At 44.2% G+C, this 21,761-nt stretch overlaps 1 protein-coding gene across 3 annotated transcripts in view; it reads left to right on the top strand.

The window, feature by feature from the left end:
- DACH2 (dachshund family transcription factor 2) overlaps positions 1–21,761 on the top strand; it is a 506,599-nt gene that overhangs the window by 376,389 nt on the left and 108,449 nt on the right. For all 3 annotated transcript variants that reach the window (XM_060249310.1, XM_060249311.1, XM_060249312.1), the window contains 2 exons: positions 3,365–3,520; positions 11,677–11,849. In XM_060249310.1, the coding sequence (XP_060105293.1) occupies positions 3,365–3,520; positions 11,677–11,849 (329 nt within the window). The remainder of the gene's footprint in view (positions 1–3,364; positions 3,521–11,676; positions 11,850–21,761) is intronic.

Raw genomic sequence — 21,761 nt, forward strand, 5'->3', positions numbered from 1 at the left:
GATGCAATTATTCAGAGCAAGAGGTTTCAGTTATCAGAAACTGTTAAACAAAATATTGCAAGAGTGCTAATATATTAAGTATATTTTATTTTAAGCTTTTTAAAAAAATCTTCAATTGTATTTGTGTCCTTTATAAAGTTTATATCTCTACTACTTGGCATTGCATTTATGACACACTTGGGAGGGGGGGGTCTCAGTTTAAATTTGTTGAAAACACATGCAGGGAGGAGGATTAACCCCTTTTTAACCCCCCTTTTTCCTCGACTGGGCCTTGCATGGCCCTGTTTTCCAATAAAAAGATTTTCCTCTTCCAGCGTCACTTCTTTTTTGGCCCTCAGAATACACAGCCATAGACAGTGGTCTGCCCAGTTTTCCGTCAGTGTGAATTTGGGACAGTCAAGGTTCAGCGTGTTAAATTTACGACGGAAATGCTGACACAACTGGCACAAATATAGCAGTGCTATTGAACGCTGCTGTAATTATGCCACATTATATTAGAACATATGGTATAATTTAGCACGACATAAATGCATCTTTCTTTGTCAATGCATTGCTCATCATTTTTGCAAATTGCAGATCTGTAATAGTAAAGGTAATTCATAGCTTGGCTGTAGTATTAAAATGATGGAGCATTTCCCTTTTTCCCCCCTCAATCATTGATCTTTCAAATTTTTTCTATTTGATAGCATTAATCACTTTTATTAGCCAAGTGCTTATCATAAAGAATGTTGAGTGTTTCTGTGCTGTTTCGTTCATCTTCAATTAAGATACATTTTCCCTCCTGCCACTGTCCCTTACATGTCAACTAAGTATTACCGATTCTAATTGGAAATCAAGTTAATGAATTCCTGGCAGTGTCAATAATCCAGATAGGCTCCCTCACACCCCCATACCAATGCAAACTCTAATCGAATAATGCTATTAAAGGGGTAGCAAGGAAAGGAAAGAACCTCAATAAACTTTGTGCCACTTTTTTATTTTAGTCTATATCTAATAATTATGGCAAGAGACTTAATGTACAGACAAGATTTTGAGTAAGATAGGAGGACGACATGGGCCATTGGCTGACAGTGTGATGTCACTTCCGGGGAAATCTGGAAATCTATGAGAAAACCAGAGTTTTCTGTGATGCCTAGAGAGGACCGACATCGCTTCTCAGTTTTACCACAACATTTTGGCCAGTCCCTAGAGACGGGTGACATTACTTCTGGGTTTTCCCGGAAGTGATATCATACTGATGATCATTTTTAAAATTTAATTCTTCTCCCACTGCTTCTCTAGCACCCGTGAACAAGATTAATCGTATAGTTCATATTATGAGGTGGTGTCTAGTTTGCTCTCTCTCTCTCTCTCTCTTACACACACACACATTTGTTTCTTTGTTTATTGCACGTTGCAATAAGAGAGAACCTGGGAAGACTGGGCTGATGGGGAATGCTTGATATAAAGGGGTGGGTTCAGTTGCCCTATTGACAGTGAAATCCTAAACAGAACGTTGAAGTCAGTGTGTGTATCAGGGTGTAACTTGTTTAACAGTGCACTGTCAGTCCGTCTGCCTAAATTTAGAAAAGAGGTCTTGTCGTAGGAAATGGATTTGACTTGATACAGGTACCTGCAAGATGTCACAAAAGCATGCTTGCAACAACCGGCTTATTTTCCACTCACCTTCCTCCCAGTACAAAATAAATAGGTTTAGGATTTTAGACTATATTCCTTCATCCTACTGTAGTTGGTCCTGCACTGTTTTAAAAGCCGGGAGGGAAGGTGTTTCATTAAAGATATTCCAGGAGAAAACTTCATCCTGCAACTTGTTGCTCTCATGAATTCAGAACGAGTCTTACCAGCATGTGAAATGACCGCCTTTGCACTAAGTAGTGTTTTACGGTTCATGAATGTAGGTTTACAGGCATGTGTGCTGAGAGTAAAGAAGCAAATGTTTATCCACTTTGAGTTTTAACTTCTAAAGATCTCGAAGAAGGTACTGCGACCTGAAGAATTATTATTTTGGCTACAAGTTCTAACAACATTTGAACAAGGCATTGCTGGAATGCAAAAATCAAGACTTGATAGTGCAGTGATTTAGCCAGGAGCTGGTTCCTGCAAACAGGGACTGTCCTTGATTAAATCAAGGTAGTGGTGGGTCCACATAGATCAAGGTGTGCATCTGGGTATCCAGACAATGTCTTGGCTGCATTTTATCTATCTAGTATATTTATGGTGCTTTTCCTTGGGAAAAGCTCAGAGAGACATACAGAGGGTCTTTCTTCCCCATTTTATCCTCACACCAGCCCGCTTAGGTAGTTTAGACTAAAAGAGTGTGACTGACTCAAGGTCACCCAGAGAGCTGAATGGCAATGTGAGGATTTGAATCAAAGTCTAATTGTTACACCACACCGGTTGTCTTTACGAAAACCAAGCATCCTCCTGTTCCAAGGTAATACAAATTGTGCCAAGAAAAGCTTCATTATCTGACTTTTATATATTATACCTGCAGGTATGCAATTGTCATATGCAGGGGTGGAATTCTAGCAGGAGCTCCTTTGCATATCAGGCCACACACCCCTGATGTATCCAATCCTCCAAGAGCTTACCAAAGAGAGCCTTGTAAGCCCTTGGAGGATTGGCTACATCAGGGCTGTGTGGCCTGATATGCAAAGGAGCTCCTGCTAGAATTCCACCCCGGTCATATGAAAAGGCAACAACCCAAGGCCATAGCCAACAGGGGGCACTGGAGGCGGTGCCCTCTACAGAATCTGCAGAACCCCACCCAATCTTCCCCAAGATTGGGGGAAATTGAGTGGGGGTGCTGCAGATTCTACAGGGGGGCACCACCCCCAGTGTCCCCTGCTGGCTATGACCCTTCAACAACCTGCCCAGGGCAATGAAAGGGTTTTTCCTGACTGCTGGACACAGACTTACGCTGAAGATTCCTGAGCCATTGAGTTCATAATTTTAAGACCATCGTTGCATTATCATGGACTAGAAGGTTGTTTTCTTTTCTTTCTTTTTTTAAAAATGAGGATCCCGGGTGTTGTGCACTCAGTTTTGTGCTTGTGTTATGAAATGTACAGTCCTGGCATGCTTTTCCTATTGAGAAAGTGCCAAATAGTTTTTTTTTTTTTTATCATAGCAGGATTCTGGTCAGCAGAAGCCTTGCAGCCTGGTCTGGAGGAATTTGTGTGACGCTCAAATCAGCCCTAATGGGAGATGGTTTACCTAAGCTGGAATTTGCATGGCTGGTCGTCCTCTTCTTAACCTTCATTCCATCAGGCTAGGAGAAGAGTTCTCGTCATCCTATGCAGATAAGGAAAAATCTGGTCTCAACATGAATCTTTCAAAACCTATTGTGCACGCTGTTTTTCAGGTGGAAGCGAGTCCTCATGGGATAAAGAGAAACTCCAGTCTCCCATCACCACGGGATCCCATCACGGAGTTAGCCATGCATCGCTGTCAGGGCAGCCCAGCCTGGGAAGTGGTCATCCCCTCAGCCCTCTGCAGCAGAACCATCTGCTCACTAACAGTACGTATAACGGCCGTAAAACAAAAACTCTGAGTAGTTGTTCTGCACGGTCTGGTGGAGGGTGGGAAGCAGAGGCCAAGGTTAAGCATGGTTCTCCCCCAAAAGTTGGAGATGTACGTACTGCATTATTCCTTATATATTTGCACTGAGGAACAAACTATTTTTTCCCAGCTTTGTTTATATGATAATGGTGAAAAGGGCCATTAAGTTGCAGCTGAGGTATGGGGACTTATGGAGACATTCAGAGGTGGTGTGACTTGCCGTTGCTCGCCTCTGGTCAACCCTGCTTAGGTTCCAAGATCTGACAAGATCAGGCTAGTCTGGGCCATCCAGGTCAGGCCATCCAGATCCAGGTGTTCATTCTCTCTCTCCCTCCCTCCCCATCCCAGATAGATAGATAAAAAGGTAAAGTCTGGGATGACGTTGCTTTCACAACGTTTATACAGGGGTGGAATTCTAACAGGAGCTCCTTTGCATATTTGGCCACACACCCCTGATGTAGCCAATCCTCCAAGAGCTTACAAGGCTCTTTTTTGTAAGCTCTTGGAGGATTGGCTACATCAGGGGTGTGTGGCCTAATATGCAAAGGAGCTCCTGCTAGAATTCCACCCCTGGATGGATGGACGGACAGACCTATGTTAAGAGAATTTTGTTTTCAGATCCCCAGTCTGCCACAAAGCTCATTGGGTGACCTTGGCCCAGTCTCTTCATCTTTCTCTCTCACTATGTGTGTGCAGTGGCTTCTTTTACCTTTAGCTAGTAACTATGGCCATTTGTCTGTGGCTGTGTGAAACACTGTAGGCCTATGTGTCATAGTGATTAAAGTTTCAGACTAGAATTGAGGCAGTCTGGGTTCCAACCCTAGTCCACTCTAAAGCTGACTGGGTGAGCTTGGGCCAGTCTGCAGTCTAACTTACCACACAGGATTGTTATGAAGATAAAATGGGGCAAGGGAGAACTACGTTCCGCCAGGCTCCTAGGCATGTTTGCTCACCAGACACCCTCACCCACCCACCCACCCATCTTATTTGGCTCCTTGGTTTTGCCACAGGCTAAGAGGCGACAAAGCAAGTTGGAGGAGGCTTGTCATTAGCACAGGGTGGGGCCTGTTTTCCTGACATTTTTTGTGGCAGCGATGACAGCAAAATGTGAGAACTCCTCCACTGCCCGCGCCCAACTTTGCTTGGTGTGTCAGCTCTGGCCTTTCTTTGACAAGCGTGATTTGCCACTGTTATCCCCGCTTTGATCAAATCCAGATTGGATTATTTCTTGCACATATTTATATCCTACACTTTTCAACCCAGAAAATTCACATGGCAGCTAACAACCTGCTCAGTAATAAAATATCTACAATACTGTGATCCACATTAGAAGATCAGATATGAGCAAGCATTGTATCATCTGAGCACAGATAGGTTCTTATATTTACCCTTAAAAGCAGCCAACATATAAAACCATGTAAGTTGTTTTACGGATCTTGACTTGGTTACTGTATTAGATTGCTGGCTTATGCCATGAATAAACATCTCTCTGCATATGAAATCACTTTAAAAAAAAACACAAGAAAGCTAAAAGTAGGAGGGCTAATGGAAACAGACAGCATGGGGCTAAGTAAATTATGGGTCTTTTGCCTTCGGAACACCAGTATCTAAGGTTGCTAGGCTAAGTCTAGCAACCAGTGAGAGAGTTGGGAGGTAGGGACATGGAGTTGGGATGTCGATGACCTGGAAGTGAAAGTGGTAATCATAGAGTTCACATCAATTCCTAGAGCTACCCATTGTCACTTCCAGGTTGCACCAAGAAGTGCAGAGGCTGGCAGCAGTTTTTCCCCTTTATTTTGTCCCCGGTGCTGTTCAGAGCAGCAGTGGATAGCAGAGGTAAATGACTGAAGGTCTGCCTCCATAGCAGGAGGCCTGGCAACTCGATCAGTATCTGCTGTCCTGGTCCTATCAAACCCTGGAGGGTTTGGGTTATGGCATGCTCCAGCTATAGGAATGATGAACACAATGGGTCTTGCTCAGGGGGAAGAGCCTGATCCTACATCATCTCAATAGTTCAGAAATGTTGCTGAGACTTGAGTTCTGGAACCTGGCATTCTTTTGCCGGCATAGCTGCATCACAGCCAAAATAAAGCTGAGAAATGAGACCGAGACGCAAGGCTGGCCAAATGGTCTAATGAAGATGCACCTATTGTGGTGTTCCCTGGGAAAACACTGGAGAAAACCAAAGGCGGGGCTGGTATTCCTCCACTGCCTGTCTAAAATTACCAACGCCAGTTTGGGAAACTCTGGGGACTTTGGTGGTAGTGTCTGGGGAGGGCAAAGTTTGGGGTGGAGAAGGAGCTGAGCTGGGATGTGATGTCATAGACGCCCATTCTCCAAATCTGCCATTTTCTCCAAGGGAATTGATTTCTGTAGTCAAGCTGTGAGGCTGAGAGAACTCCAAGCACCACCTTGAGATGAACTCATTTGCACATTAGGCCACACCCCCTAATGCCAAGCCAGCCAGAACTGGCTTCCTGCTCAAAAAAAGCCTTGCCTCCTGTTATTCCACCTTGAAGAGAGAGGTACTACAGCCTTTTCTTATTGGGAGGTATAAAGTCCTCAGAACAGGGTATCTCTGGATAGCTTTGGTTCAGTCATTCTTCTTGTCAGTGTTGTTCTGTCTTTACCCTTTCCTTTCTCCATTTTTCCTCTTCTGGCTTCAGTTGCTTTGAAACACAGAAGAAGAAGAATTGGTTTTTAAACCCCTCTTTTCTCTACCTAAAAGGCTTATAATCTCCTTCCCTACCTCTCCCCACAACAGGCCCCTTGTGAGGTAGGTGAGGCTGAGAGAGCTCTGAGAGAATTCTGACTAACCCAAGGTCACCCAGCTGGCTTCATGTGGGGGAGCGGGGAATCAAATCCGGTTCTCCAAATTAGAGTCCAATTCTGCACATGTTCACAAATGTTTTATGTCCTGTTAAACTGGCTGCATAACAACATGAAAGAAAGTTTCTTTAAAAAAAACCCCTCCAGAAATATTTGGCATCCTCTCCAAATCCAGATGAACGAAAAGCTTTCAAAATCTTTGCAGTCTTGAGGAACCTTGAACCCTTTTTTAAAAATGTGAAATTCCATTTCTTGTAACCCAATGGTATTTTTTGCTTTTGACCTCAGTAGATTGTGAAAGATGCCCACAACAACTTGGAGAAAGGTTTTCCCCACAGAATGGGGGGCGGGGACCCTTTTTTAGATTAGCCAGATTTTTTTTTCCCGCTCCAGAAAGCAAGATTTACAGTTGTAGGTGGCAAGCTGGTAGATGAGGGAGGGGTCTTTGGTAATTCCACCAAGCTTGATGGCTCGCCATTATTGCAACATCCCATCTTCTTTTTTCTGTGTCTCAGTGTATAAAAGAGGATATTGTCCAAGCAAGAGAGGGAAGCGAATGTAGATGAATTCTGTTAGAGTGACAAGCCATAGGGGACAAGAAAACAGTTGTGAAAGGGAGACAGCGAATAAATGAGGGAGGAATCAGATCTGCATTGTAATGCCTTAATTTGCATCTTCCTCACATTTGGGTGAATTATTTGGAATAATTTGATTTTTTTTCCTTATTCTCGTTTGTGAGGCCAGTATTGAGGTTTTCAAGGGACGCACAGAATCGGTCTTGCAGTACCATCATCTCTGGGCCTGTACAGAGTTAGAAATCTTTAGTTTTTTCACTGGCACAGTAGCCAGCTTTCAGAACTTAAATGCACAATGGATATTTTGGCAGGGCAATCCTAAACAGAGTTACACCATTCTAAGTCCCTTGAAGTTAGTGGGCTTATAAGGGTATAACTGTGCTTAGGATTGCACTGTAATTTTATATTCTCTGTCACGGGAATACTTGGAGTTACATCTTTCCGTTGCCTGGGGAGGTCCACACACAGAATTTTTGCCTTCTCACAGGTTACTTTTTCTCATTTTGTCATTATTGTTGATTCCTCAGCCGTGCTCCATGAGACTATTCAAGGGTTCATTGAATATCGGGCATTATGTCTGATTTGCGAGCGTGAGATGCGTTTCCTTCACACCCCTTTTGCAAAGGCGTGATGTATTGTGCCTTAAACCCGGTGATGTGCAGTTAAATTCCGTTTGTAGTTTGCATGTCAATTGGACTTTAAGCAGGCACGCAACTCAGTTGTGGACAGATGGTGTCTGGGAGTTTTGAAACTATCAGTGAGGGAACAAAGACTTATGTTTGCATGAGCTTGGGGAGTGGGGGTGGAGGTGCCAGTACGGTTTAAAGACAAGAGAGATGCCATAGGCACTGTTTCATAACTCCTTTTCTTTGTTGCTTTATTATTTATTTAACTATACCCCTAGGGTTGCCAGGTCCCTCCCCCCAGCCACTGGTGGGGGTTGGGTTGCCTGATCCAGGTTGGGAAACTCTTGGCGATTTAGGGATGGAACCTGAGAAGGACAGAGACCTCGGTGAGGTACAGTGCCATAGCACTCATTTTCTTCTGGAGAACTAATCTCTGTAGCCTTGAGATGAGGTGTAATTCCAGAGGATCCCCAGGTCCCACCTGGAAGTTGGCATCTCTGTATAATGCCCCCCTCCCTGTCACCAAAAACTTGGGGCAAATAACGTTAAAACAGGTTAAAAAAAACAAGTCCCTGAATAATGTTTAAGTCAAATTATCCATTACGCAAGTAAAATGCACCCTCATCGGCTGCTCACAGACAGGGAGTTTGGGGCACATGGGAGGCATCCCAAATTGGGCAGGCTCAAAAAGAAGCATTTCAAACCATCCACACGCTCCAGCGCAAGATGCCCCTGCCCCACCCATGGCAGCTGTAGCTCACCATTCCCTTGGCATGGATTGGGTTTCTTTTTTTCCGTACATTTTAGGGGTCGTGCACATGTGTACGCATGCATTCTGGGCAATTTTTTTTAAAAAGACTATCGGTGAGAACCTAGAGCGGATTGGCGGGTTCACACCACTGATCCTCCTCGCTTGCATGCTTCTGCGTCCAGACACCAAAGAGGCGACTGGCATGCGGCTCAGAAATTTACTACCTGTTGTGCATGTGGACTAATGTATGTTTTTTAATGGTGTTCCTGCCTGGCTTATTGGAGCCTTTAGGACTGAGCTTGGGGCCTCAGGAACAGTGAGCAGTAGGATCCAAATCCCTGCTGCCCTGAATGATCCAATGGCATCCTAGCACGGGAACCTTGATGTGTATATAGTTGGCCCCGTTGGCCCAGTTAGCCAGTTGAGTTCAGCTGTTCCTATGCTGTACTTAATAAAAGAGCTATGATCACTGCTACCTCATCTCCTTCGTGCATTGAGCCCACAATATTATACTACCACTTGAAAAGTGATAGTTTTTTGAGCCACTCTCAGGATGCCAGAGGATGGGGTAAATACAAGATGGGGGCAGGCAGCATATGTTTGCATTTGGACGGGTTTTTCTAGTCGGTTTCTGAGGCGTCTCTGGATGGCCTTAAACTGCCTGTCTGTAAGCAGTCATCTTTTCTCAGCCTCTAAATTTTCTCAGCTCCCCTCCCCCCCCCCCCCCAAAAAAAAATATATATATATATATATTTGCATGACAGTACAGAGGAATGATAGGAAGCTGTGTGTTTCCTTGAAGAACGTTACAGAGAAAATCCTATATTAATCCACCAGTACCTGCACTGGCCTCCCTGTTGTCTCATAGGTTTGACTAACGCTAACCGTGGTTACTTGATTGTCTGAATACAAGCCACCTCAGTGGGTTCATTAGGAGCCATCAAACCAGGATCTGAAAGCATGGTTTGAAGTTGAATCGAGAGAGGTTGAAGTTTGAATCAAGAGCTGGCTGAAGGAAAGAGCTGTTTTGTTTTCAAGCCACTCTTGCCAGACAACACCGTAGACAGGGTGGGCAGCACCAGCATGAAACAAACAAGGAATAAGCCCGAGTGTCAATGTGGAATGTCGTCAAAATCATTGTTAAGGCTAACTGTAGTTAATAAAACATGATTTTGGATCCCAGTTTGAGGTACCCTGAGTAATCACAGGAGGGTAGTAGTGGGCTGGGTTTGGGGTAAGTTATAGTTAGTTGAATTAAACCGTGGTTCAACACTGCATCTTAGCAGCCTGAAAACTGTGATTTCACGTAATATGAACATAGGCATCATGGCTTTATTCCTTGGTGCTGTGTTCAAGACATTTTCAGCTACATTGATTCCTAGCTCAAGCAAAGGCAGTGGAAACTGTCACTTGTCAAGCCAAAGAGTCGTTGAAGAAGAAGAGATTGGATTTATACCCCACTCTTCATTCAAAGTTTCAGAGTGGCTTACAATCCCCTTTCCCTTCCTCTCCAGACACCCTGTGAAATAGGTGAGGCTGAAAGAGCTCTTTTGAGAACTGCTCTTGAGGGAACGTCTCTGAGAGAACTTGTGACTGACCCAAGGTCACACTGGCAGCTGCATATATATGAACATATGAAGCTGCCTTATACTGAATCAGACCCTCGGTCCATCAAAGTCAGTATTGTCTACTCAGACTGGCAGCAGCTCTCCAGGGTCTCAAGCTGAGGTTTTTCACACCTACTTGCCTGGACCCTTTTTTAGTTGGAGATGCCAGGGATTGAACCTGGAACCTTTCTGCTTCCCAAGCAGATGCTCTACCACTGAGCTACCGTCCCTCCCCCTGTGGAGGAGTGGGGTCCATGCTGTTAACCACTAAACCAAACTGGCTCTTGGTTTGAGTAGTTCTATAATATAGTGGGTTCCACACATAAAAGAAATGGGGTTGCCAGGATCAAGGCTTTTTTTTACAGCATGGTAACTGGTGCTAAGAAGACTGCTAAACTGGACCAATGGGGTCAACTATATACAGTCCTTGGTTCCCTTGGATTGTTTGAACCAGCAGGGGGCTTCTGGTTGGACCAGGGCGGCAGGGATTTGGATCCTACTACTCATTGTTCTAGAGTTCTCAGACTCAGTCCTTAGGCTCCAATAAGCCAGGCAGGAACACTGGTAAAGAACATTCACATAAGTCCATGTACACAAGTTCTCTGTGTACTGAGTCCTGGTTTCACAAAAGAGCTGTACGAGTGAACCATATCAAAGTCAATTTTGCATGATGTCTGAATCAAGCCATAGTAATCATTTGGGGACGGGGTACCAGTTTTAACCTTTAAAGCCCTTCATGTTTTGGACTGGATATTTGCTGCTCAAGTACATGCAAGGTGCATCATCTTCCAACATCTTTATTTCACAGCAGTGATGGTGTGCTCCCTGTTTGATAGGCAAAAGGTTGCCAGGGAGGGAGAGTTAACCCTCCCTCTGCTCTCTTCCTGATTAAAATCACACCCTCCAAGAGTTGCCAGTACCTTTGCAGAAAGTGGGGCAAGGCACATAAGAACATAAGAGAAGCCATGTTGGATCAGGCCAATGGCCCATCCAGTCCAACACTCTGTGTCACACAGTGGCCAAAAAAAAAAAGGAGGTTCACAAGTGGGGCTAGAAGCCCTTCCACTTTGATCCCCCCAAGCACCAAGAATACAGAGCATCACTGCCCCAGACAGTTCCAATAATATACTGTGGCTAATAGCCACTGATGGACCTCTGCTCCATATTTTTATCCAATCCCCTCTTGAAGCTGACTATGCTTGTAGCCGCTCCACCTCCTGTGGCAGTGAATTCCACATATTAATCACCCTTTGGGTGAAGAAGTCCTTCCTTTTATCTGCTCAGCAATTTCATTGAATGCCCACAAGTTCTTGTATTGTGAGAAAGGGAGAAAAGTACTTCTTTCTCTACTTTCTCACTGTACAGATGACTGGTTTTCCCCCCAGTTGGCAACAGTTAGCAACTGTTTGTGTATGTGTCCCCCCCCCCCCCCCACCCATTGGGGCTATTATCAACTCTTTGCGTGTGTTTTTCCGGGGATATACTACAGAAGATAGAAATGGGTTAAACTCTGTCCTTCAGCAGTCCTGTCTCAAGTGATTGTTGTAAGCATCCTTGGGAGCAGGAGATTAATCTTCTAAATAAATAATAATGACTATTTTAAATAATGAGTAATTATGCTCTTGGGTTATTAATCCAATTAAGTGCTCACAGTCTCGAATGTATGGTGTTGGAGGAAGGCTCGGAGTGATGGTCGTGTTCGTTTTGGTTTTTCGCCCTTCCTCCAGGGATAGATCTACCCTTCATGATGATGCCTCATCCCCTTCTTCCGGTCGGCCTACCTCCTGCTTCCGTCGCCATGGCTATGAATCAGATGAACCATCTCAACACTATAGCTAACATGGCAGCCGCGGCTCAGATGCACAGCCCCCTTTCGAGAGCCGGAGCCTCGGTCATAAAGGTAAGGCTTGAAGCCTAGATACGCAGTCAACAGAACTGTGCATGCTCAGAGAACATCCAGGTTGAACTGTTATGGTACGTTTTATATGGCACTGTTGCTAAAGAGCATTTTGATGCTTCAGCTGGTTGAGAATGAAGTAGTAATCAGGGACCCTCTGGGTGAATGTGTTTCAGTGAGTCAAAGATCTCCAAAGGCTTCTTCTGTGTTTCTGGGCAAAATTCCAGTTGTTGGTTTAAGACCAGGGGTGACCAAACCTGCTTAATGTAAGAGCCACATTGAATAAACATCAGAGTCTGGAGAGCCTCAAGACGTGAATGTCAGATGTTCGAGAGCTACAAGTCAAGAAGGAATTAAGAAAAATGGATGTTGGGGGGGGGGGGAAGGAGGGAGAGGTGGAAAGAAAGCAACTTTAACTCTTTAGTTCTCCAAGCTGCTGGCTGACTTGGCTTGGAGAAGTGATTTAAAGAAATAAATGCCTTCTCCAAGTCAGCCGACAAGGTGGTCAGGGCTTCGAGAGCCACACAAATATGTGAAAGAGCCACATGTGGCTCCCAAGCCACAGTTTGGCCACCCCTGATTTGGACTGTTGAGGGGAGCTACAGACTGGATATATGTACGGCTCATTTCCCATTTTCGTTTTATCCCATCAACCCCTTCCCACTTTTGACCCAAAGCTTGGGGTGAGGAGGAGCCCCCTTGAGCAAAATGCCACTGGCCCAGGGATCTGTAGAGAAGAGGGAAAGCAGAACAAATTCACCCCAATTCCTTCGTCTGTTGGCAGAGCAAACATGGCAGGGCAACCTCTCTGTTGACACAAGAGGACAATTCCCCCTCTGCAGTAAAGTCTACACCGCCTCAGAGCATTTAATCCATGAGGCTCCCTTGACTGCCCTCAACTTCTGGGAGGAGTCTAAATGGGAAGGGAGAAATGCTTCTTGACTTATAATTGTCATAATAAAACCTTACTCCCGTCATACTTGTTAAACTGCTTTCTCCTGTGTGGCCACAGTGGCATGCTGAAGATTTCCATCTGTCTGCTTGATATGTTTTGATTATTTCCCCATTTTTTGTGGGGGGAAATATTAGAAAGTTTGTCAAATCATAGAGTTTAGCAAAATTCTCATAGGGGGTTTGAAGCTGAACAATGGAGCCCAGAAGCAGATTTGGGCGGGGGGCAAGAAAGAAAGAACACAATAAAATGTAGAGGTTCCAGAGCTCTGCTCCTGTGAGCTCCTGCCCAAAATGAAGCCTGATGAGACCCCCTTCCTCCTGCCAGTTTGGTGTAGCGGTTAAGTGCATGGACTCTTATCCGGGAGAACTGGGTTTGATTCCCCACTCCTCCACTTGCAGCTGCTAGAATGGCCTTGGGTCAGCCATAGCTCTGGCAGAGGTTGTCCTTGAAAGGGCAGCTGCTGTGAGAGCCCTCTCAGCCCCACCCACCTCACAGGGTGTCTGCTGTGGGTGGAGAAGATATAGGAGATTGTAAGCTGCTCTGAGTCTCTGATTCAGAGAGAAGGGCGGGGTTTAAATTTGCAATTCTTCTTCATCCATCCCAAAATGGCTATCTCATCACCAACCCGCCCCAGTAAATTGTAAGCTATCATATCTCTTCACCTGCTTCTCACTGGCACGGGAAAGGTCTGCTTAATGGAAGTCTTTGAATGAAGTTATCATGTCCCATCCCCATCCCCCTATATATTATATTTGCCATTTAGAACAAAGCTGTCTCCCCCCCACCCCTAACCCACTCCAAAATATGCCTGCTCAGCAAAGTTAACATTTAGTACTCTGGAAAGAAATGTCATAACTATGAAATTTGATTTCTTCTTGACAAGAGCACTATAAATTAGGCAGAGGCACGGTGGCCAGGTATCGAAAGACTTCTCTGCCATCTATAATCTCACCTAATGTGATTAGCAGCTTCTACTAGCACTTCTATAGTTAAGACTCTGTCAAAAACTCTATTATAAATCCCTGCCTTCAGGGATTTACAGCTCCACTGAGAAAACTTTCTCTGTCTGAAAGTTGGCTTGCTGCGAGTCATTCTCGGGATCGGAGTTTTAAACCAAATGTCAGTGCTCTGTGTTTCTAGAAAAGCGCAAGTGACCAACGGGAGCATCAGGTAACTTTATTGTTTCTTTCTAAGGTTGGGCTAGTCTCCCCAATCCTCCCCCCCCCCCATTTATTTCTGAGGTTTATTCCCCCCCTTCTGTCTCAGCCCACCATTGGTTCACAGATTAAAGTAGAGGCATAGTCATTCGTACCCCAGTTCTGAAACCAAGGGTCAGTTATCAAGATAGCCATGCTACACATTTTTTTTTTCACATTGGGAAAATCGTTATTCTGCCTGCTGTGTGTTCATTTGCTCCGCAATAGACCCCTATCCCACAGTTTAAAGACTTAAAAGCAGGCCTCAGATTCAGTGGAAGCTCACAGGAGCACATCTCCTCCTTCTGAGAGTTCCACCTTCTTGTTCATTGAATAGTAGGTGCAGCTGCATAACGATCCCTGGATGAACTCCACCACCTATTTTTCTACAAAACGACCCCTGCTCAAAAGGGTTATGATCCTTTTGGTTAAGACATAGACCGATTTCCCACTAGACTTATGTCGCTCTCACGCGCCACTTCTCCTCTGTCGGATTTCACACTATCTGCCCCGGGGCTGCAACTAGCTTTGCCTTTTTCACATGGCAAACAGAAACTGGTTTTTAGAGAATCTTGTTTGCTGCATGAAAGAGGTGGAGTGAGTTGCAGTCCCGGGGCAGATAGTGTGAAATCCAACAGAAGCCCTGCAGATAAGAGGAGAGTGAGAGTGGCTTAAGGCTAGTGGGAAATCGGTCATACTTTTAAAAATGTGACTGCAGTTCAGTATGCTATCAGTAGTTCAGAACAGACTTTGCCAATTGCACATGTGAAATGGCAGGATGTGTAGGCATAGTGCCTTAGTTTCCATGTGCTTGTATTTACACGGGTATGTGCTATAGAGGACATATATTCATTCCCCACTCAGTGATTTAACTGCTAGGGACCGTGGAATTCCCACTGTATACTTTGAGGGTTTTCTTGGGTTGTTATGGCCTATGGCTGAAACGTTAAAATATTTTGACTTTGACACTAAGAAAATTTTTAGTAAGAAACCTAAAAGGTTAATATGCAATTAAAGGGCCAAACATTAAAAGCAAACTGTATAATAAATCATAAGCAAACATGCATGTGTTTATTATCAAAAGCTAAAATCATTTATGGACCCATCATTAGCCTCGTTCCTTTGGACAGTCATAAAACCACAATGGGAACCCACTTAACTTAACTTGACCTGATGCGTTTTGACCTAGACTGGTTTTCTTCAGAGGTCAGAAAAGTAAGTACGCGTATTGGCTCATAATACAGAATACAATAAAACAATAGAACAATGCTGGACCACAAGGGAATTTGATGAAGTGACAAAGGCTTCAGATATTCTTGAGGCCTCTTATTCTACAGTCTTATGACCATACATCCTGCATCCAGTGTCTTATTGTATGCCTCACCAATATGGTCCAGAATTGATCAAGGTAGGTGTAAGGTCAGAGCCTATGTGCCAAGAGTTATATGTCACTAACAAAATTTTAGCAAAACATTCCAAACAAAAAGAGGGACTTGGGTGCTGTTCCTGAGTGTCCACTCCAATTACATTTCAGATGCCTACAGTGAGAGAAGGGAGAGTGGGAAATATTGTTTTGTGAAGTCTTTGATAACTGGATACACAGCCATGCTTTACTAAGGCCAGGGAAAGTTGGAGTGTATGATCACTGTGACTGTGGACTAGACCAGAAGCCCAGTTTTCATGGTGGACCTACCACAGAAATGAACGGGTTGACAGGCAAGAGAAGATAGTCCATGAATAAAGACATCGCGTGGGTCAAAGATTTGTAAGCCAACAAAGCAGGGTATATATTGGTCAGTCAAAGAGGATGTAGCGTGAAAGAAAGTTATGGAACGTGACTAAGTGGTAACAAGTCAGACCTCACCTCCCAGGTTCCGTCAGATCAGAGGGTGAAACCTTGCTTTGCTTCCCCTCTTCCGATTAGGGCCGGTGCTAGGCAAATCACCCACTAGCGCCCCTCCCCTGTTAAAAATATAGGGAAATTGAAGTGTGCCAAATGTAAAACTTTTCACATTTTTAATTTACTGATTTTTAATTTTAATTTTTCAAAAAAAATGTGGTAAGTTATTAAAAAAAAATTGTGAGAATAAGTGCTTTCCAGCCATGCCAGGAAGGAGGGTGGCAGGATAGGATGAGGTGGGAGGCGAAGTCACACATTGGGGAGAGGGGGGTGACTTGGCTTTGTTGAGGGCAGTTTGGTGATGGGAGAGGACAAGGTAACAGTGGTCAGGAGCCAGAGTCATGCGTCAAGGAGGGGGTGCCCAGTGGTGCCCCCTAGGCCACGTGGCACCCTAGGCAACTGCCTACTTTGCCTACTCCCACGCACTGGCCCTGCTTCTGATGTCATTAGAACTGTAAAGCTTCAAAGCTTTCATCACTATAATAACAACCCTCGCTATACCAAGTCCATCTATGATGATCTCTTCATGTTTTGCTGCCAGGTTAAGATGTCTAAAAGCTACTGCCAGAGCCTGATCCTGAGGTTTTGCTTGTTTTTGTTTTGTTGTTTTAAACTGCTGTCAAGTTTCAGTTTTTGTTGGTTTTAAATGTTGTTTCTGGGGTGTTTTTAAAGGAAACTTTACCTTATTGTTATCTTTTTGCATAATACTTTGCATGTTTTTCAGAGATGCAGGTAAAAGTTTTATGTGGAAGAAAGTTTTGGAGCAGTGGTTTGGCCAAGGAGATCTGAGAAGTTGTACAGAGAGAGGAGAGTTATACATGGGGATGGCCAAAAACAATCAAAATTCAGACCAAGCTTGAGCTGGTTCAGAGCTCTGGATATAGTGGAGCTGTAAAAAAATCAGGATCTCAAAAAAACAAACAAAAAAAACCCAAAAGAAGCCCGCTTAAAATCTACCAGGGACAGGGCCTTCTCTGTTATGGCCCCTTCCTAGTGGAACCAGCTGCCGGAAGAGGTGAGGGCCCTGCGGGACCTTGCTCAGTTCCGCAGGGTCTGTAAGACAACCCTCTTCCGGCTGGCCTATAACTAACCGGCACAAGAAACTAAGTGTGGTTTTATTAGACTTCTGCTGCTCTTAATGTTTTAAATGTTTTAAATGTTCTTAATTATTTTAACTGTTTAAATACCTAAACTTAATTTATGTGGGATTTTATGTTGTAAGCCGCCCTGAGCCACTTGGTGGGAAGGGCGGGATATAAATCATAAAATAAATAAAATAAAAAACAAAACCCGAATCTGAATACCATACAGGTATTGGAATTCAGGGTTTTTTGGGAGTTCCTCTTTTGTTGTTGTTCAATATATCTGAATCTGAAAAAATCCTGATTTTTTTTTATGCACCCCTCTACTGTCAGCCATTTAACCCTTCGGTTTTGCCCCTCCTTCAAAGTGGTAGAGAGAAAAACTGAAGGATTAAATGAAGGCCTTTCATGGACAGTCCCCACCCCTTTTTTCCACAGCCTGGAGAAAGGAAGAACCAAACTTGCTGGATTGGTTCAGTTTGTGTGAGACCTATTCAGTTTGGGGCCACCTTGAATGCTGAACCTCTTTATATTAGGTTTGTGCCTATCCCTAGTTTTATGTGATCATTTATCTTATGCAACTAGCAAGGTCGAGAATGAAATCCATTTCTGCCTATGTCAGGCCTTCTCAGAAGTCCAGAGTATTTCCAGCTATTGAGGCCCCTATCATAATAAAAAAAAAAAAATGACAACACATAGTGAACATAAAAGCAATTTCCAAAATGTGTCAAATGCCCGTAAACAAGTGTCAACATTTGAGGCCCCCTTTAAGCCCTTTAAGGTTGTGGTCCTCCTAACCCTCCATCCTCCCCCATCTGGGGTCTTGTTAATTGGCATGATTGAAAAATCAGTAGAAACTGTGTTTATACCACAGAGCCAAGAGTTTAAGAGCCAGTAGGCCTTTACATAGCTACTTCTAGTCAAAGGTAATGGAGGTCCACTGCGATTGTCTTTCATAGTGGTGGCCATGCCTGCCAACATTTCACGAGTAGGGTGGTGTTGAAAGGACCTGCTTGGATCACCCTGATTCTCTTGGAGTCTCTGTTCCCATTAGTCATTGCTGGATTTCTGTTCCACCTCCTGTGTGCTGTAATAATTTTCTATGCAACTTGCTTATGGTCTAAAAACCAGGAGACTGACTGTTCCTTGGGTTAAAGCTAATCTAAGGCCATACAATTGTCTTGTCATCAGTGCAAACTAAACTTCAGCCACTGCACGCATGCTGCATGGTTAGGGTTGCCAAGTCCAATTCAAGAAATATCTGGGGACTTTGGGGGTGGAGTCAGAAGACATTGGGGGTGGAGCCAGGATCAAGGGTGTGACAAGCATAATTGAACTCCAAGGGAGTTCTGGCCATCACATGTAAAGGGACAGCACACCTTTTTAAATGCCTTCCTTCCATAGGAAATAATGAAGGATAGGGGCACCTTCTTTTGGGGCTCATAGAATTGGACCCCCTGGTCCAATCGTTTTGAAACTTGGGGGGTATTTTGGGGAGAGGCACTAGATGCTATACTAAAAATTTGGTCCCTCTACCTCAAAAACCAGCCCCCCCCCAAGCCCCCAATACTTCCAGATCAATTCACCATTATACCCTATGAGAATTGATCTCCATATAGGGAATAATGAAGTGCCCAGCAGACATTTCCCTCCCCCCCCTTTTCTGGCGACTCTGAAGTGAGGGATTGGCATCTCTACTCACGAGTTGCTGCCAACTTCTTCAAAGTAACACAGACACACCATCCCAAGAGGAAGCCTTTCCAATCAGAGACTGAAGCCTTCAGAGGTGGAAAGTCACAAGGTGGCTGTGGGGTGGGGCTTCCCCCCACACTGCCGGCCAGCTGACTGGGGGCGGGAAGGAGCCTAGGAAAGAGGGAAAACCCTTGCTGGGATCTGGGGATTGGCAAGCCTATGCATGGTGCTGTGGTCTTTGTTCTCATGCACGCATTTAAGATTATGCATCTGCTGCCCATTCTGAGATATAACTTCCACTGAGCATTAAGAAATGACAATTCTAACAAATTCACATGGCAATTTTTAACAAGGTGTACCCTATAGACCAGGGGTGTCAAACATGCAGTTAGGGGGCCGAATCAGGCCTCCTGAGGGCTCCTATCAGGCCCCTGAGCAATTGGCTGTCATCTGCTTTCTTCTCCCTATATCTTGCTTCCTTCTGCATAATAGCTTGCTTTGTAAGGCTTGCTCAATTGCACAGGAGCTACAGAGCAAAACCTCTATTTTCTCCATTGGCTGAGGCTCCTCCCTTGGGGAGGGAGAGCTTGCTTTGCCAGGCTCTCTCAATTGCACAGCAGAGCTACTGAGCCAAGCCTTTCTTCCTTCTATTGGCTGAGGTCCCCCCCCCCCCAAGTCTCCTGGGGAAGGAAGGAAAGAGCCAGAGCTTCCTTTGCCCAGTTCCCTGGATTCCATGGGAGAAATACAAAGAAAGCATATTTAAAACCAATGAGTACTAATGTTTTAAGCATATTTTTTAAGTTTTTTAAAATATATATATTTGTGTTTGTCTGTGTTCTTTATAAAATTTAAATATCTGCTATCTACTCTTAAATAGGTCCACACATGGCCTGGCCCAGCATAGCTTGGCCCAACCCAACATGGCCCGACCCAACAAGGTCTCATTTGTCAGATCTGACCCTCATAACAAATGACCCTCATAAGCCGCCCTGAGCCACCTAGTGGGAAGGGCGGGATATAAATCTTAGATAAATAAAAAATAAAATAAATAAAATGAGTTTGACACCCCTGCAAAAATATAGTGGTTTTCCAGTGATAGGGGCCAAAAATAAAAGATTGTTCCTGATAAATAGGGATAGTGGGAAAGTGTGCTCTTCTGGACTTTGAAAATCTACATGCGCTTTGCAAATCGATGTACTTTCAGGCACAACCTAGGAATATTATGAGGCCAGTCATTTATTAGACCTTTTTTATTCTCTGTGTCCTTTTAATGTTGACTCAGCCATTAACGTTTTTAGTTAATAACAAATATAGCTGTAATGTGGACTGGAAATAGCATTATTGTCATTAAGCCTGAGAACATCATTTAAATCACTCAGACGCTATATCAAAGGAGGAATGTTTTCAGAGCAGAAAGGGAATTGGAAAGAGAGAGACAAAGTCTTAATTAGTTTGAAGAAAGTGAATAGGGAATAGTTTTTGCCTTGTGATGGAAGAGAATGGTTAGGCAGTGAAATTATTAGGCAGTGTATCTACAGGGCAGTCCTCAGCAGAGTTACTGTGTTCTAAGCTCATTAATGCCAAATGCAGAAAGGTGCAACTCTGTTTAGGATTGCACTGTTAAAACGCTCAGGTGGACATGGTATCTCACCTAGCTTTTTCCCTGACCTTTCAGTGCTACAAGAGAACTCTTTGCTTTAGTTCTGACAGGGATTTGTTAATTTTCCTGGAAATATACACATTACAAGATACAGTACAAAAACAAGAGCCCCTTTTCACATGAGGCATAATTAGTTTATGGAACATACTGCCACAATACATAGTGGCAGCTGGTTTAGATAGTTGTATGCGGGGCCTTTTTTGGAGAAAAAGCCCAGCAGGGACTTATTTGCATATTTGGCCACACCCCCTAATGGCACCATGTTTCACCCAGGGTTTTTGGTAGAAAAAGTCCAGCAGGAACTCATTTGCATATTGGGCCACACCCTTTGATGCCAAGCCAGCCAGGACTGCATTCCTGCTTTTTTTTTTTTTTTAAGCCATGGTTGTATGAGACAAATTCATAGAGAATAGGTCCATCAAAACATCACAGTGGCTAGAAGGGAAACCAGATGGACCACTGGTCTGATCCAGCAGATCTTATATTCTTGTGACCAGGGGTTGTTTTGTAGAAAAACAGGTGGTGGAGCTCATCCAGGGATTGTTATGCCAGCTGCACCTACTGTTCAATGGACAAGGTGGGGAGGAGGAGGGGGAACCCTCAGAAAGGTTCAGGAGCTGCACTCCTGTGAGCTCCCACTGAATCCGAGGCCCGCTTGTGACCGTTCATAACATCTTTCCATTACAAGAAAAGACAATGTTGCTTGTTAGGAATTCTGAACAATCAGGAGGTTCTGTTAGCATTTTGGAAAACAGACAAAGTAGAGGAACAGCCATTACTGTTAGCAGCCACCAGCCTGTCCTCCTCATCAGTTTGGCCATCTTTTAATCATTGTTTCCTCTTGCAGGAGCGACCTCTTCCTTTATTCTTTATAACAGTAAGCCTTCTGGAATATGAAACTGTTCTTGTCCCTTCAAACATTCAAAATGCTGGCTGATGAGAGACCTCCCACTTCCTCAGAATTCCCAACAAGCAAAGGAAGAATTCTCTCTATGAGACAATGGCCTAGTTCTTACTGAGATGCTTAGCCTGTGTCTGAGCAGAACCACTGGAACATAGCTAAAATGTCTGCCTTGTGCTGAGTCAGGTGATTGGTCCATCTAGTTTACTTTGTCTCAGGCAGAGAACAGTCTTTCCCAATACCCACTTGCTCAAATCCTTGAAGATGCCAGGGATTGAATCTGGAGCCTTTTTCACATAAAGCATGTTTTCTTCCATTGAGCCAAGGCCTATCGTCTCCTCCTGGAGGTCACATAACTAAATTCTTGTATAACTTAAAAAAAAAAATCTTAAGAATATCGGAGGGAAAAGGCTAAGCTAGAGTCTTTCTTCTTGCTATCCCATTTTCTTTGCGTAGGAAATTGTTTTGTATGGAGGAGCACTCCATCCTGTGAGCCGTGTTCCCTCTAAGCTGAGTTAGTGTGAGCTAT

This window comes from Heteronotia binoei, chromosome 11 (genome assembly GCF_032191835.1).
Source record: "Heteronotia binoei isolate CCM8104 ecotype False Entrance Well chromosome 11, APGP_CSIRO_Hbin_v1, whole genome shotgun sequence".
Taxonomy (NCBI): Eukaryota; Metazoa; Chordata; class Lepidosauria; order Squamata; family Gekkonidae; genus Heteronotia; species Heteronotia binoei.